The following is a 14712-nucleotide window of genomic DNA, read 5'->3' on the forward strand; positions in this document are numbered from 1 at the left end:
TTTTTCTAACTACTGGGCTATGTGATGTGTTCCATCCATACCATGGTATTAAATCAATAGGTCCTTCCTAATCATCAGCTGTTATCTTCTAAATTCAGAGTTTGGCATTTTTTTCTGCCTCCTGAATCCTGAACTCACTTTTCAATTACTTTACTTCTTTTTCTAGACGTCCACATTAATGAATCTTACCCTTTGCCAGGCATTGTTATGTGGAAATAAGTGCCACTAGGAAACAGAAAATGTATCGATCAACTTTGGGGAACTGCAGAACGCCCCAAAGGAGGAGGTGAAAAGGAAGCGGCTACTACTGAGTACTTCCATGTCTTAATAAGCTCTTCTTTACAGTTTTAGTCTTAAAGACTTTTGAGATTTTCCTCATACTTACATAGCACATGTCTAGGTTGGAACCTCTGCCCTATGTTTTCCTCATGGGGAAATAAATTCTCCCAAGTACCAACCTGGCCAATCACACTCATTTCTGCAACCCCCTCCCCCCTCCCGACCCCGCCGTGGCCGGATGTGACTCACGCGCATTTCCGTTTGGGAAGCGAGGACTTCGCAACCGGCGTTCGGCTTTTGTCTGGCAGGAGGTGGATTCCCAGGACTGGACTGGAGGCAAGGTGAGGACCCTTAGAGGGAACCGAAGGGGCTGCTCCTCCCACAACAAAGGTGACCCTCTCCTCCACAAAATCCCATGCCTGTGGTCTGGCGCCAAGAGGCCCAAGCGGAGCATGGTCAGGCTCAACCAGGCTCGGGATGTCTCAGCGAGAAGGCCTTTGTCTAAGGGAGCAGCGCCATTTCTACCGATGAAGGAGAGCTAGGTCCTACCTGGATGCACAATGAGGGCCCTGACTGCTAATGAGGCGACCTTTACCCAACAGAAAGGGACACGGTGAGCAGCGCCCCAACCAAGGTAGACAGATGTGGGGTGACCTAAGTGACTAAATGAGTCCCTGAGGGCTACACCTGATAACTCCCAAATTCAGCCAAGGATGCAGAGCTTGCAGACTGAGGTGCCTCCTCATTTCCTCTGGAGGTGGTCTCTGGAGGTAAGGGCCTTGGTCTGAAGGGTTAATTAAGCCCCATTTAGCAAGAGAGACCCAGTCCCTAAGAGATTCATGGTTGTGTCACTGAGTGAGAATTGAGGACCCTTCCAGGAAAAAGGGGTTCACATAAGGCTCCTGTGCTGTTTTCAGACCTGGGAGACTTGGACACATTGACATAATGAGGTTTTTATTTATTTATTCTTTTTTGCCAGCACTTGTTTTTAAAGTGTTAATATACAATCTTATGTTTGTTTCAAATGTACATCACGGTGACTCAACCGTCCCCATGATCAACTTATGTTGGGATTGTGAATTATTGTGCCCCTTTATCCGTTGCCCGCCTGCACCCACCCCAACTCTTCCCCCTTGGCAACCACAAGTCACTTCTCAGTGTCCAGGAGTCTACTGCTGTTTTGCTTTGTTTTTATATTCCATAAATAAGTTAAATCATATGGTATTTGTCTTTCTCTACCTGCCTAATTTCACTGAGCATAAAACTCAGTGGATCTATCCATGTTGTTGCAAATAGCAGGATTTCATTTCTTTTTATGACTCAATAATATTCCACTGTATATATGTACCACCTCTTTATCCATTCATATATTGATGGGCACTTAGCTTGCTTCCACATGCAAATAGTGCGGCAGTAATCATAGGGGTGCATAAATCTTTTTGGATCAGAGATTGTGTTTTCTTTGGGTAAATTTCTAGCACTTGAATTAGTGAGTTAAATGCTATTTCTACTTTTAGCTTTATGAGGAACCTCCATATTGCTTTCTGCAGCAGTTGCATCAATTTACATTCCCAGCAACAGTGTAGGAGGGTTCATGTTTCTCCACATTCTGACCAGAATTTGTTTTTTCTTCTCTGATGGATATTGGCCATTCTTACTGATATGAGGTGATATCTCATTGTGGTTTTAATTTGCATTTCCCTGATGATTAGTGACGTGGAGCACCCTTTCATGTGCCTGTTGGCCATCAGTATTTCTTCTTTGGAGAAGTGTCTGTTCAGGTCCTCTGCTCATTTTTGATTGGGTTATTTGTTTTTACGATGTCAGGCATATGCGTTCTTTATATATTTTGGATGTTAACCACTTAGCAGATGAGTCATTTACAAATACATTCTCCCATACTATAGAGTGCCTTTTAATTCTGCTAATGGTATTCTTTGCTGTACAGAAGATTTTTTAGTTTGATGTACTCCCTCTTGTTTATTACTGATTTTGTTTACCTTGCCTGAGGATGTGTGTCCAGGAAAAAGTTGCTCATATTTATATTCAAGAGATTTTTAACTATGCTTTCTTCTAAGAGTTGTATGGTTTTGTGACATACTTTCAGTTCTTCAATCCATTTTGAGTTTGCTTTTGTGTATGGGGTTAGACAGTTATACAGTTTCATTCTCTTTTATGTGGCTGTCCAGTTTTCCCAACACCAGTGGTTAAGGAGGCTTTTCCCCGTCGTATATTCATGGCTCCTTTATCATACATTAATTGACTATATATACCTGAGTTTATATCTGTACTCTATTCTATTCCATTGACCCATGGGTCTGTTTTTGTGCCAGTACCAAACTGTTTTGATTACTGGAACTTTGTAGTAGAGCTTAAAGTCAGGGAGCATAATACCCTCTATTTTGTTCATCTTTCTTAGGATTGCTTTGGCTGTTCACGGTCTTTTTTGGTTCCATATGAATTTACAACTATTTGTTCTAGTTCATTGAAGAATGCTTTTGGTATTTTGATAGTGATTGCATTGAATCTGACAATTGCTGTGGGCAGGATGGCTATTTTGATGATACTAATGCTTTGTATCCATGAGCATGGGATGGATTTCCATTTTTGGGTGTCTTTCTCTCATGAGTGTCTTGCAGTTTTCAGACTATAGGTTTTTCACCTCCTTGGTTAGATTTATTCCTAGCTATGTTATACTTTGTGGATACAGTTGTAAATGGAGATGTTTTCTGATATCTCTTTGTGCTAGTTTATTTTTAGTATATATGAATGTGACAGATTTCTATATTAATTCTGTATCCTGCAACTTTACTGAATTCAGTTGATATTTCTAATAGTTTTTTGGTGAATTCTTTAGGATTTTCTATGTCATCTGAAAATAGTGACAGTTTAACTTCTTCCTGACCAATTTGGGTGCCTTTTATTTGTGTGTTGTCTGATTTCCGTGGCTACGTCGCCAGTACTATGTTGAATAAAATTGGTGAGAATGGGCATCCTTGTCTTGTTCCTGGGTTTAGAGGAAAAGCTTTCAGCTTTTTGCTACTAAGTATGATGTTGGCTGTGGGTTTGATGTATATAGTCTTTATGATGTTGAAGTATGTACCCTCTATACTCATTTTGTTGAGAGTTTTTATCATGAATGGATGTTGAATTTTGTCATATGTTTTTTCAGCATCTATTGAAATGATCATGTGGTTTTTATCCTCCTTTGTGTTAATGTGGTATATGATATTGATGGATTTACAAATATTGTACCATGCTTGCATCCCTGGAATAAATCCCACTTGGTCATGATGGCTGATTTTTTGATATATTTTTGAATTCAGTTTACTAATATTATGTTGAGGATTTTTGCATCTGTGTTTATCACGTTTTTTTTCTATAATTTTCTTTTTCTTGTGGTGTCTGTCTGGTAGAGTGAATGCTGACTTCTTAGTATGAGTTTAGAAGTACTCCCTCTTCTTCAACTTTTTGAAATACTTTCAGAAGGATGGGTATTAGCACTTTAAATGTTTACTAGAATTGAGCTGTGAAGCCATCTGGACATGAAATTTTCTCTTTGGGGAGTTTTTTGATTGCCAGTTTGATTTCATTGCTGATAATTGATGTGTTCAGAGTTCTCTTTCTTCCTGGGTCAGTCTTGGAAAGCTACATTTTCCCACAAAGTTGTCCATTATTTCTATGTTGTCTGGATTATTGGCATATAATTTTACACAGTATTCTCTAATAATTCTTTGTATTTCCATGGTATCCTTTGTGATTATTCCATCTTTGTTTCTGATTGTACCTGTGTGTGTAAATTCTTTTTTTTTCTTGTGTAGTCTGGCTAGGGGTTCATCTATTTTATGTTCTCAAATAATCAGCTCCTGGTTTCATTGATTTTCTCCCATTGTTTTATTGTTCTCTATTTTGTTTATTTTTGGTCTAATCTTTATTGTGTCCCTCCTTCTACTAACTTTGGGCTTCATTTGTCCATTATCTAGATTCTTTAATTGTAATTTTAGACTGATTATTTGGGATTGCTCTTCTTTCTTGGGGTAAGCCTGTATTGCCAAGTACTTTTGTGATAGAACTGATTTTGCCACATCCCACACATTTAGGAGTGTTGTATTATTATTTTTTCACATTCTCACTTTCTTCTTTTTTTAATTTTATTAAGGTGTCATTGATATATACTCTATGAAGATTTCACATGAAAAGCAATTTGGTTATTACATTCACCCATATTATCAAGTCCCTCCCATACCCCATTGCAGTCGCTGTCCATCAGTGTAGTAAGGTGCCACAGAGTAACTACTTGTCTTCTCTGTACTACACTGTCTTCCCTATGATCCCCCCCACCATATGTACTAATCATAATGCCCCTCAATCCCTTTCTCCCTCCCTCCCTCACCCCTCTCCTTTGGTAACTGTTAGATCCTTCTTGGAGTCTGTGAGTCTGCTGTTGTTTTGTGCTTTCAGTTTTGCTTCATCGTTATACTCCACAAATAAGGGAATCATTTGGTACTTTGCTTTATCTGCCTAGCTTATTTCACTTAGCATAATACCCTCTAGCTCCATCCATGTTGTTGCAAATGGTAGGATTTGTTTCTTTCTTATGGCTGAATAATATTCCATTGTATATATGTACTACATCTTCTTTATCCATTCATCTACTGATGGACACTTAGGTTGCTTCCATATCTTAGCTACTGTAAATAGTGCTGCAATAAACATAGGGGTACATACATCTTTTTGAATCTGAGAACTTGTTTTCTTTAGATGTTGTATTTTTTTTTCATTTGTATCCTTGTATTGCTTAATTTCTTATAAACATGTTGTTTAGCCTCCATGAGTTTATAGGCTTTTTTGTTTTCTTTGTGTAATTTATTTCTACTTTTATATCATTGTGATCTGAAAAGCTGCTTGATACAACTTCTTTCTTTTTCAGTTTAATGAGGCTCTTCTTGTGGCCTAGCACATGAGATATTCTGGAGAATGTTCCATGTGCACTTGAGAAAAATATGCATCCTGCTGCTTTTGGGTGAAGTGTTGTATAGATATCTGTTAAGTCCATTTAATCTAATGTATTGTTCAGTGCCCCTGTTTCCTTGTTTATTTTTTGTCTGGTTGATCTGTCTATTGGTGTGAGTGGTGTGTTGAGGTTCCCTAAAATGAACGTGTTGCAATCTATTTCCCCCTTTGATTCTGTTAGTATTTGTTGCACATATTTAGGTGCTTCTATGTTGGGTGCATAGATATTTATAATGATTGTATTCTGTTGTTGAACTGACCTCTTTTTCATTATGTAATGTCCTCCTTTGTATCTTGTTACTTTCTTTGTTTTGAAATCAATTTTGTCTGATGTAAGTACTGCTACTCCTATGTTTTTCTCCCTATTTTTTGTATGACATATCTTTTTTCCATCCCTTCATTTTTAGTCTTGTTTCTTTATCCATTCTTCCTATGTCTTTTGAGTGGTGCATTTGGTCCATTTACATTGAAGGTGATTATTGATAGATATATACTTACTGTCATTTTATTAATTGTTTTCTGACTGTTTTTTATAGCTCCTCTCTGTTCCTTTCTTCCTGTCTTATACACTTCTCTTGTTGTTGATGGTTTTCTTTAGGTTCTATTTGGAGTTTTCTTTTTTTAATTGTTTAGTTATTTCTTTCTGTGTGTGTGCATTTATTCTAGCCTTTAGTTTAGTGATTCCCAGAGGCTCAAGAATAGCTTCCTTACTATATAATGGGTCTACCTTAAATTTCTGATTACTCTATTTGAAACACAATGTAAAAGTACCTGTTTTTCCCTATTCCTCCTCTACTTTTTTCCATATTTGATATCATAATTTGCATTTTTTGTGTATCCTTGACTGATTTTGTATATAGTTGAATTTGTTTATTTTGTTTTGTTTTAATTTCATACTTGTTTGGTAATTAGTTGGTCTGTTACCTTCACTGTGGGTTTATTTTCACTGGTGAAAGCTGTTTAGCCTTAGGGACATTTCCATCTACAGCAGTCCCTTTAATGTATCTTGTAATGAAGGCTTAGTGGTGGCAAATTCCTTCAACTTTTGTTTGCTGGAAATTCTTTAATGCCTACTTCAAATTTAAATGGTAATCTTGCTGGGCAGAACATTCTTGGTTGCAAGTCCCTCTGTTTCATTACATTAACTATATCATGCCACTCCCTTCTGGGGTATAGAGTTTCTGCTGAGAAGTCTGCTGTTAGCCTGATGGGGTTTCCTTTATAAGTAACACTTTTCTCACTCTGGCTGCTTTCAACACTCTCTCCTTATCTTTGATCTTTGCCATTTTAATTATTATATGTCTTGGTGTTGTCTTGATTAGGGTCCTTTTGTTTAGGGCTCTTTATGCTTCATTGAACTGTCTGTTTCCTTCCCCAGATTGAGTTATGCCAGGTGTCATGGTGAGAACCTTGAGGCCTTTGGGGATGTCCCACCCCATATCAGTGAAGCCACAAAGAATCCTTCCTATTTTCAGTGCTGGGAGACTTCAAGGATAGAATGTCAGACATAAGTTCTCAGGGGTAGCAGGAAAGTAAGGGTCTTGGTCTGAGGGGAATGGCCCTAAGTCATCAGAAGGAGAAGTCTTAGGCCCTATCATGAGTAAAATTTGAACTTTGAGTTAAGATCCTATGTGGGACCACCTATCATAATATATCAACTTGCCTGCAATAGCTTTCACTCTTGAGACATCACATTTGGTCAAATAAAGTGCTCTTCACTTCTTCCTACTGGGAGTCAGGGACGTTGGCTCATACTGTGAGAGCACAGGCATCAGTTCAAGAAAAAGTGGTGCTTCTCCACCAGGAACCAAATTGGGGAACCTGAGTGAGGACTCACAGGACCATCCAACCCTGAAGAAAAAAAGACATTAAAGCATCCATCCCAACATTTTTATTTCAGCCAAAGCAATCTCAGGGAAGGGCTCTGAGGTTGAGTATTCCCTTTGCTTGTTTATATTGGGTCTAAAGGAGGTGAGATTCCTTAATCTGAGGGTACAGCCACAGTCAGCAAAAGGAGAGTGATCTCACGCCTTTCCAGGGGCCAAAGTGATCTCATGCCTCATGAGGGCCTTGCATGAGGACTGAGGAGCCCAGTGGACTCAGGAGAAAAAGGGCCCCACTAAACTCTCAGCACTGGGTGTCCCCTAGTAGGGAGGTAGACTGAGGCACCCTGCAGCTCTTTCTGGGTCTCAGGCAGCTTTGAGGTGTCAACTTCAGAGTAGCAGAGGGGAGGGTGCCTAAGCTCTGCCCAGAGTTGGCATGACAATGCTGAAAATAAACTGAGAACAACACACATTCCAGAACACAGGGGGTTTCAGTGCCAGCACCTGCTGTCACAGTAAATCCAAGGCAGGCCTTTAGTATACAGATTAAGACTCACTGTAAGGGTTCTATGGTTGCTCCAGCCTGTCCAGAAGAACAGGAGCCTTATGGGTTCCCTGAGTAAGGCCCTCAAGAAAACCTGCAGTCCACAAAATGGAATCTACCTGTTGAAGTTGTTCACATCATCTCATTCTCCTTCCTCCAGGTGTCCAGATCACATTTTCACTGGCCCAAGCTCTTGACTCTTGTCCCTGATTACAGACATCATGCCTCGTGGTCAGAAAAGTAAGCGCCGTGCTCGTGAGAAACGCCGCCAAAACAGAGCGGAGGCCCAAGCTCTTAGTGCTCGAGCCACTGCAGTGGAGGAAGAAGAGACCACTTCGTCCTCCTCTTCTGTTGTGCAGTGTGCTCCCTCAAGCTCCCCTGTTGCTGGCACTTCCCGGAAGCCTGAGAGGGCCCGGGCCACCACAAGTGCTGTTGCAGGTGTTTCACACCCAGGATCTGATAAAGAGGCTAAAGGCCAAGCTGAGGAAAGTGAAACTTCCTCCCAGGCCTCAGCTTCCATTGAGAGTGCTAAGGAAGATCCTATAACCAGAAGGGTGGAAATGTTGGTGCAGCTACTGCTCTATAAGTATAAAATGAAGGAGCCCATTAAAAAGGTAGACATGATGAAGTTGGTCAACAAAAGGTACAGGGAGCACTTCCCTGAGATCCTCAGGAGAGCAGTTGAGCATGTGGAGCTGGTCTTCGGCCTTGAATTGAAGGAGGTTAAGCCCAATAGTAGGTCCTACACCTTTGTCAACAAACTAGACTACCTCAGTGATGGCAGTCTGAGCAGTGGCTGGAAAATCCATTGGAATGGGATTCTGATGCCTGTCCTGAGCGTGATCTTCTTGAATGGCAACCACGCCTCTGAGGAGCAGATCTGGCAGTTCCTGAGTATGTTGGACATCTATGATGGAAGGAAGCACTTCATCTTCGGGGAGCCAAGGAAGCTCATCACAGATTTGGTGCAAGAAAAGTACCTGGAGTACCAACAGATACCCAACAGCAATCCTCCACATGATGAGTTCCTGTGGGGTCCAAGAGCCCATGCTGAAACCAGCAAGATGAAAGTCCTAGAGTTTCTGGCCAAGATCAAGGGTACCACGCCCACTGCCTTCCCATTGCATTATGAAGAGGCTTTGAGAGATGAGGAAGAGAGGGCCCGAGCCAGAGCTGCAGCCAGGGCCAGCACTCCTGCCAGGGCAGGTGCACACTCTGAGGCCACGTCCAGCCACCACTCTCACCTGCAGTGAGGTCAGAGGCAGATTCTTCATTTTATGGTTGAAAGGCCTGTTAACCTGTGTTTCTGATATGCGGTGATTAACTTGTTGACTTATCTGTTTTGTTTTCCGATTTTCAAGTGGTGTTCCTTTCAACAGAATGTTTATTTAGATTCAGAATATAAGGTTATAAATTTCACAGGTCACATCTTTATTGCTGTTTATCAGGTTTAAGAGTAAGAGTTTTTTGTTGTTTGAAATAGAAATTGGAAATCCTTAAATTGCTTTTGTAATCCATAACAAGATAACCTGGCTTTAGGATAGGACTATCCTTGGAAATGTGAAAGAAGTCCATGCTAAAGTAGTTGGGATCAGAAAATGACAGATAGATAGATACAGATGTATGGAGATGGAGAGAGAGAGAGAGACAGATGGATAGAGGTGGAGGGAGGGAAGAGAGAGAGAGAGGGAGGGAGATAGATAAATAGGTTGTTGATAGAAAGTAAAAGTTAATCCTTGGTTTGCTTTATGCCAAGTTCTTGGTTTGCCTTACTCCATTTAGTCTTTCTTTTTATAAATTTAAGAGAGAAATGCCTGGATTTGCTTATGTTTTTCAAGCATGTTTGAGAATATAAAGCATATTGAACCAGACCTCTTGCTCATGGCTCTTATTTCACACAAACATTAACTGAGTATCTGTTCTTCGGAAATCTTCATGCTTGTACTGGGGATGGTAAGTGAAAGACGATCCGGCCCCTGTCCATGCATTACAGATTCTCGGGAAACTTATCATTATGAAAGAGGGGGATATGCTTTCTATTTCACAAAGAACAACTGAAAAGCAGGCCATAAAGGAGAGTGCGACAACATGTTAACTTAGTTTTCATTGCTGAGCAGAATTTTGGCTGATTGGCACGTTCTTTGGGTTTTGGTTTGGGGTTTTGTGTGCATGTTTGTGTTTTGACTAGAACACTGCATGTTGTCTGACATCTCTTAGATGTAAAAACAAAAACCCCCGACTGGGTCGATGATAACATCTGAGGTCAAGATAATCATAGTAATAAATGCCATTTCCTAATGTCTCAATACAGAACAGGCACAGTGACAGACACTTTCCATACATTATATGTATGCCATCAGTACTACAAGATGGGGCTTATCAAACTCACCTCACAGGGGAGAGACTGAGGCTTATAAAGTCAGAGTTTGATGATGTGCCAAAATTCTCAGGCCTTACAAATAATCAGACTGGGACTCGAGTCCTTGTCTCTTACTGCAGAGTCCTCACTATGGTCCTCCTCCTACCCTGAGGAACACCTGTGTTCTTATTTCAGTTTTCTTTTCAGTACTTCAAGATTTATTTTAGGTGCTAGAGAATTGCTTTGTGCCCAGACCACTGGATTGGAAACATAGCCAGAGCAACAAGAATACCAAAATAATTGACAGGTACAAATAAATGAATGACCATAGTGGATGACAGTATGGTCATCAACATTTGCACTGTTAGAGAAGTTACCCCTCAAAAGATCAGAGGCTTTCAAAATCATCCTGAACAATCTCTTTCCTGCATAAAGTAAATATATCAGAAGAGAAGTTACGTGAGAATCTTCATCTGGCTGATGAAGAGAAGAAACAGATCTATGTACTTTTCCCCTGACAGCCCACCACCTTTCCTGGGGCTCCTGCCTCGTGCTACAGGTTCCCCATCTCACATTACTTCTAGGATAGGGGCCCATTCTCTGCCAGGTTTGTAGAGCAGAAACTGCTCAAGAGTTTGCAGAGAGGTGGAATTTTCCAGGAAGCTTTTAATCCAAGGGAGGGGCACTAATGGGGGAAGCCCCGTTCACCAAAGGAAGGATACTCAGTTCCTAAAAGCAATTTACATGATGACACTGAAAATGAGAGGATCCCTTCCAGGAAGAAGGAGGCCACATAGGGCCCTGTCCTTGTTAGACCTGAGACCATGTCACCTAGGCAGAGTAATATGACGAGTCATACTCAACGTCCTCCCAGAGCCGCTCGTGGAGGTGAGGAATCTTGTCAAAGGGGGTGACCTCGAGTCAGCCAAAGGAGGATTTCCAGATGATGCCAGAGCCAAGGTAGGGACTCTGTAGACTGAAAGGACCACCCACCTCATACCAGGTGGTTGGGGACACTGCAGAGTTGAGACACCTTCCACTTCTGTTAGCCTTGGGTGACATCCATTGGCTTTTGTGGCCAGATCAGGCAAACTTCACTTCTTCCTAGAGGGTATTAGGGATTGGGGGGCCTTAGTATGAGAGCATAAGCCTTAAATCAAGACAGGGAATATTTCCAGGTTATTCCAGGAGTCAGGGTGAGGACAGTGAAGTATGTAGGACCACACACTCCATATCAATAGTGGCCCACAGAATCTTCCCTACTCAGCTCTAGGAGGGCCCACATGGAGATGTCAGACAGAGGAGCCTTTCAGTTCCCACTCTAGAATGATGGGCAAGTAAGTTTTGGTCTGAGTGTGGCAGTCCCATGTGAACAGAGAGAAGAATTTTGTTCTACCCAGGAGTCAGACTAAAGACCCTGAGTGGGACCATCTGTTAGAGGGCTTCAGCCTGCCTGACACAAATATCATTCTTATGAGACCATAGGTAGACATGTGTAATCAGAAAAGGCCATGCTTATTTCCTCCCATCAGGTCACAGGTAGGTATGGGCCTTACTACCAGGAGACAGGCCTCAGGTCAAGGTAAAAGGGAGCCCCTGGCCCTGCCAGGAGTCAAATCAGGAAGGCTGAGGACTGAGTGGTCCTCCCATCCCTGTATGGGGGAAGTAAAGAGAATCATGCCCTATCCTTTGATACTGGCTCTGGAAATCTCCGGGCAGGGCTATCAGACAATGCTCCCCCCTCACTTCTTTATATCAGGTCTGAGAGGCAGAATCTTTGGTTTGAGAGTGCAACCACCAGTCATTAAGAGGGAGGACTGTAACAGCTACAGGGGCTTGCTGTTCAGTACACACATTCCACCATCCTACAAGACAGGGCTTACCAAATTGACTGGACAGAAGAAAACCCTGAGACTCACTCATAGAGTTTAATACTAGGCCAAAGTTCACAGGGCTCGATAGTGACAGAAATGGCATTAGACCCTTGATTTGAGTTAGTCTAAAGCCCACACTCTTCCTATCTTCCAACTCTTGAGGCCAACCTTGTATCCCTTAATTCACTTTTTTTCTCATTACTGCAAAATGTATCTCAAAGCAATAAGATGGACTCATGGCTCAGATCCTGGGTTGAAGTACATAGCCAAAGCCATAATAATACTAAAATGTAAATGTGAGGTATAAATTAAGGAGGAGATAATATTTGCTGATAATAGTATCATCGACATATGTGATTTCAGATAACCTTAAAAGATCAAGGACTTCAATCATTATCTGCCCCAGCCATTTTATTATTAAAAGAGTATCGATTTAAACAGAAGTTACGTGAGACCTCAAGTCTGGCTTGGATGAGAAAGAATAGATCAGTATGTTCTAATTTATCTTAACGCCTACTCCCTGGACCTCTTGTGTTGCACCAAGGATTTCCCATGTCACATCACTCTTAGGACAAGGACCCATTTAAGGTTTGGAGTAGGGCAACTGCTCAGGAGTTTTCAGGAATGTGGTATTTCTCAAAAAGCCTTTAATCAAAGTGACAAGAGCCTATGCGAGGACACCCATGAACTAAGAAAACAACATCTCAGAACACTAGGTGTTAGAAAGACACCAGGCCCTGCTCTCAGACCTGAAGTCTCTAGCAGAGCTGTCAGGTTAAACATCTCACTTTTGCATCAGTGTTATCAGGGACATGAGAGCTTTGGTCTAAGAGGGGCAATGTCAGGTCAGTTGAGGGAGTTGACACGTATCACTCTGAGGTCCCTTAAAAAGAATGAAGCACCCACCCAGAACACTGGGGTCCCATAGAGTGCAGTTCCTGCTGTCAGTCCTTGGGGGTCCTGAATTCCACTGCAGGCTAAAGTGTAAAGAGGTTTTGAGAGAGGAGAGAGAGCCTAAGCCAGAGTTGCAGCTAGGCCTGGAACTGTCGCCATGGCCAGGGCATGTTCCAGGGCCAAGCCCAGCAGCGCCTCGCTCACCCAGTGAGGTCTGAGGGAAATTCTTCACCTTGAGGTCGAAAAGAGATGTCAATGTTCTCAGTAGCTGAGCACCAAGGTAAGGCTGGAGGGAATACATTGTATATCTTTTTTTTTTTTTTTTTTTTTTTTTTTTGCTGTACTTGAATAATTGAGATTTATCTGTTTTTGTTTGGGTTTCTCTTTCATACTTTAAAAATATTGTTCCTTGTAAAAGAAGGTCTATTTTATCTCAGTAACAGTGTTTATCAATAATATGTGTCACATTTATTTCTTTTTACCAGTATAAATATAGGAGTGTTGATATTTTGTACAACAAAGTAAAAATCCTTGAATCTCTTTTTGTGGTCCAGAACGAGATACCACAGCATGTAAATAGGAGTTTTCTTCCAAATATGGATGAACACTGCAGTAAAATTGTTGGTGTTGAGAAATAAAACAAAGGCCTTGGCTGAGTGACCTCAGCAAGATGGTGGAATTCCTAGCTCTCATTCCCCACAGAAACAGATTAAATAGTGATAAAAGTAACAAAATAACCTTTATGGAAGGTAATCTAACCAACAGGTTGCAGTACCACAGGGAAGCATAAACAAGAGCAGCAACTCTTGAAATGGGTAAGAAAAACAATTCGACGTTACTGGCAATGGCCCCTTCTTCAAGCTGACGTAATTCAGCACTGAGAGAGACTGTGACTTTTCTCTAAGTGGTGGGGAGAGAAGGAGTGGCATGAATGTAGTATGTATACCAAACTGTTAGAACTAATAAAGGTATTCAGTAAAGTTGCAGGATACAAAATCAACATGCAAGAACCAGCTATGTTTCTATCGCTAACAATAAACTATTTGAAAAAGAAATTAAGAAAACAATTCCATTTAAAATAGTGTCCAAAGGAATGAAATACATAGGAATAATTTTAACCAAGAAGGTGAAAGATCTGCACACAGAAAATAGTGAGACATTGATGGGAGAAGTTGAAGAAGACATAAAGAAAAGAAAAAATACCCATGCTCCTACGTTGGAAGATTGATATCCATATTACCCAAAGGGATGTACAGATTCAACACAATACCTATCATAATTTTAATGGAATTGTTCACAGAAACAGAAAGAAAACTGAAACTCAAATGAAACCACAAAATACCCCAAAGAGTCAAAGTCACCTTGAGAAAGAGGAAGAAATATGGAAGCATCACACTTTTTGACTCTGAGCTGTATCACAAAGCTATAGTAATCAAAACAGTGTTATACTAGTGAAATTAAAACAGTGTTATATAGACCAATGGGACATAATAGAGCCCTAAAGTAAACCCATGCATATATGGTCAAGGAATCTTTGACAAGGGTGCCAAGAATACACAATGGAAAAGAGATAGTCTCTTCAATAAATGGTGTTGGGAAAACTAAATAGTCTCATGCCAAAGACTTAAACTGGATGCTTATCTGACATCACACTCAAAAATTAATGCAAAATGGACTTAACAATGAGACCTGAAACCACAGAACTCCTAGAAGAAAACAGAAAAAGTTTCTTGACATTAGTCTTGGCAATGATTTTTGGAATATAACAATAGAAACACAGGCAAGCAAAGCAAAAATATACATGCAGGACTATATCAAAGTAAGAAGCTTCTGTACAGTAATGGAAACAAAATGAACAGGCAACCTCTGGAATGGGAGAAAATATTTGCAAACCATATTTCTGATAGGGAATTAATACCCAAATTA

The 14712-nt window shown here is 40.9% G+C and overlaps 1 protein-coding gene across 2 annotated transcripts; it reads left to right on the forward strand.

Annotated features, from left to right (window-relative positions):
* The first annotated feature begins 544 nt into the window (after positions 1–544).
* On the forward strand, positions 545–9472 carry LOC108403205 (melanoma-associated antigen B4-like). Of its 2 annotated transcripts, none has more exons than XM_073219102.1 (2): positions 545–620; positions 7820–9472. In XM_073219102.1, the coding sequence occupies exon 2, from the start codon at positions 7881–7883 to the stop codon at positions 8910–8912; it is 1032 nt and encodes a 343-aa protein (XP_073075203.1). In that variant the 5' UTR covers positions 545–620; positions 7820–7880; the 3' UTR covers positions 8913–9472. The 2 variants fall into 2 exon arrangements, with proteins under 2 accessions (XP_073075203.1, XP_073075207.1); XM_073219106.1 differs by lacking the exon at positions 545–620 and adding an exon at positions 635–892.
* The last annotated feature ends 5240 nt before the right edge of the window (positions 9473–14712 follow it).

This window comes from Manis javanica, chromosome 2 (assembly GCF_040802235.1).
Source record: "Manis javanica isolate MJ-LG chromosome 2, MJ_LKY, whole genome shotgun sequence".
Classification (NCBI taxonomy): Eukaryota; Metazoa; Chordata; class Mammalia; order Pholidota; family Manidae; genus Manis; species Manis javanica.

Coding starts and splice junctions, on each gene's coding strand:
- LOC108403205 (XM_073219102.1), top strand. CDS start 7,881: ATGCCTCGTGGTCAGAAAAGTAAGCGCCGTGCTCGTGAGAAACGCCGC.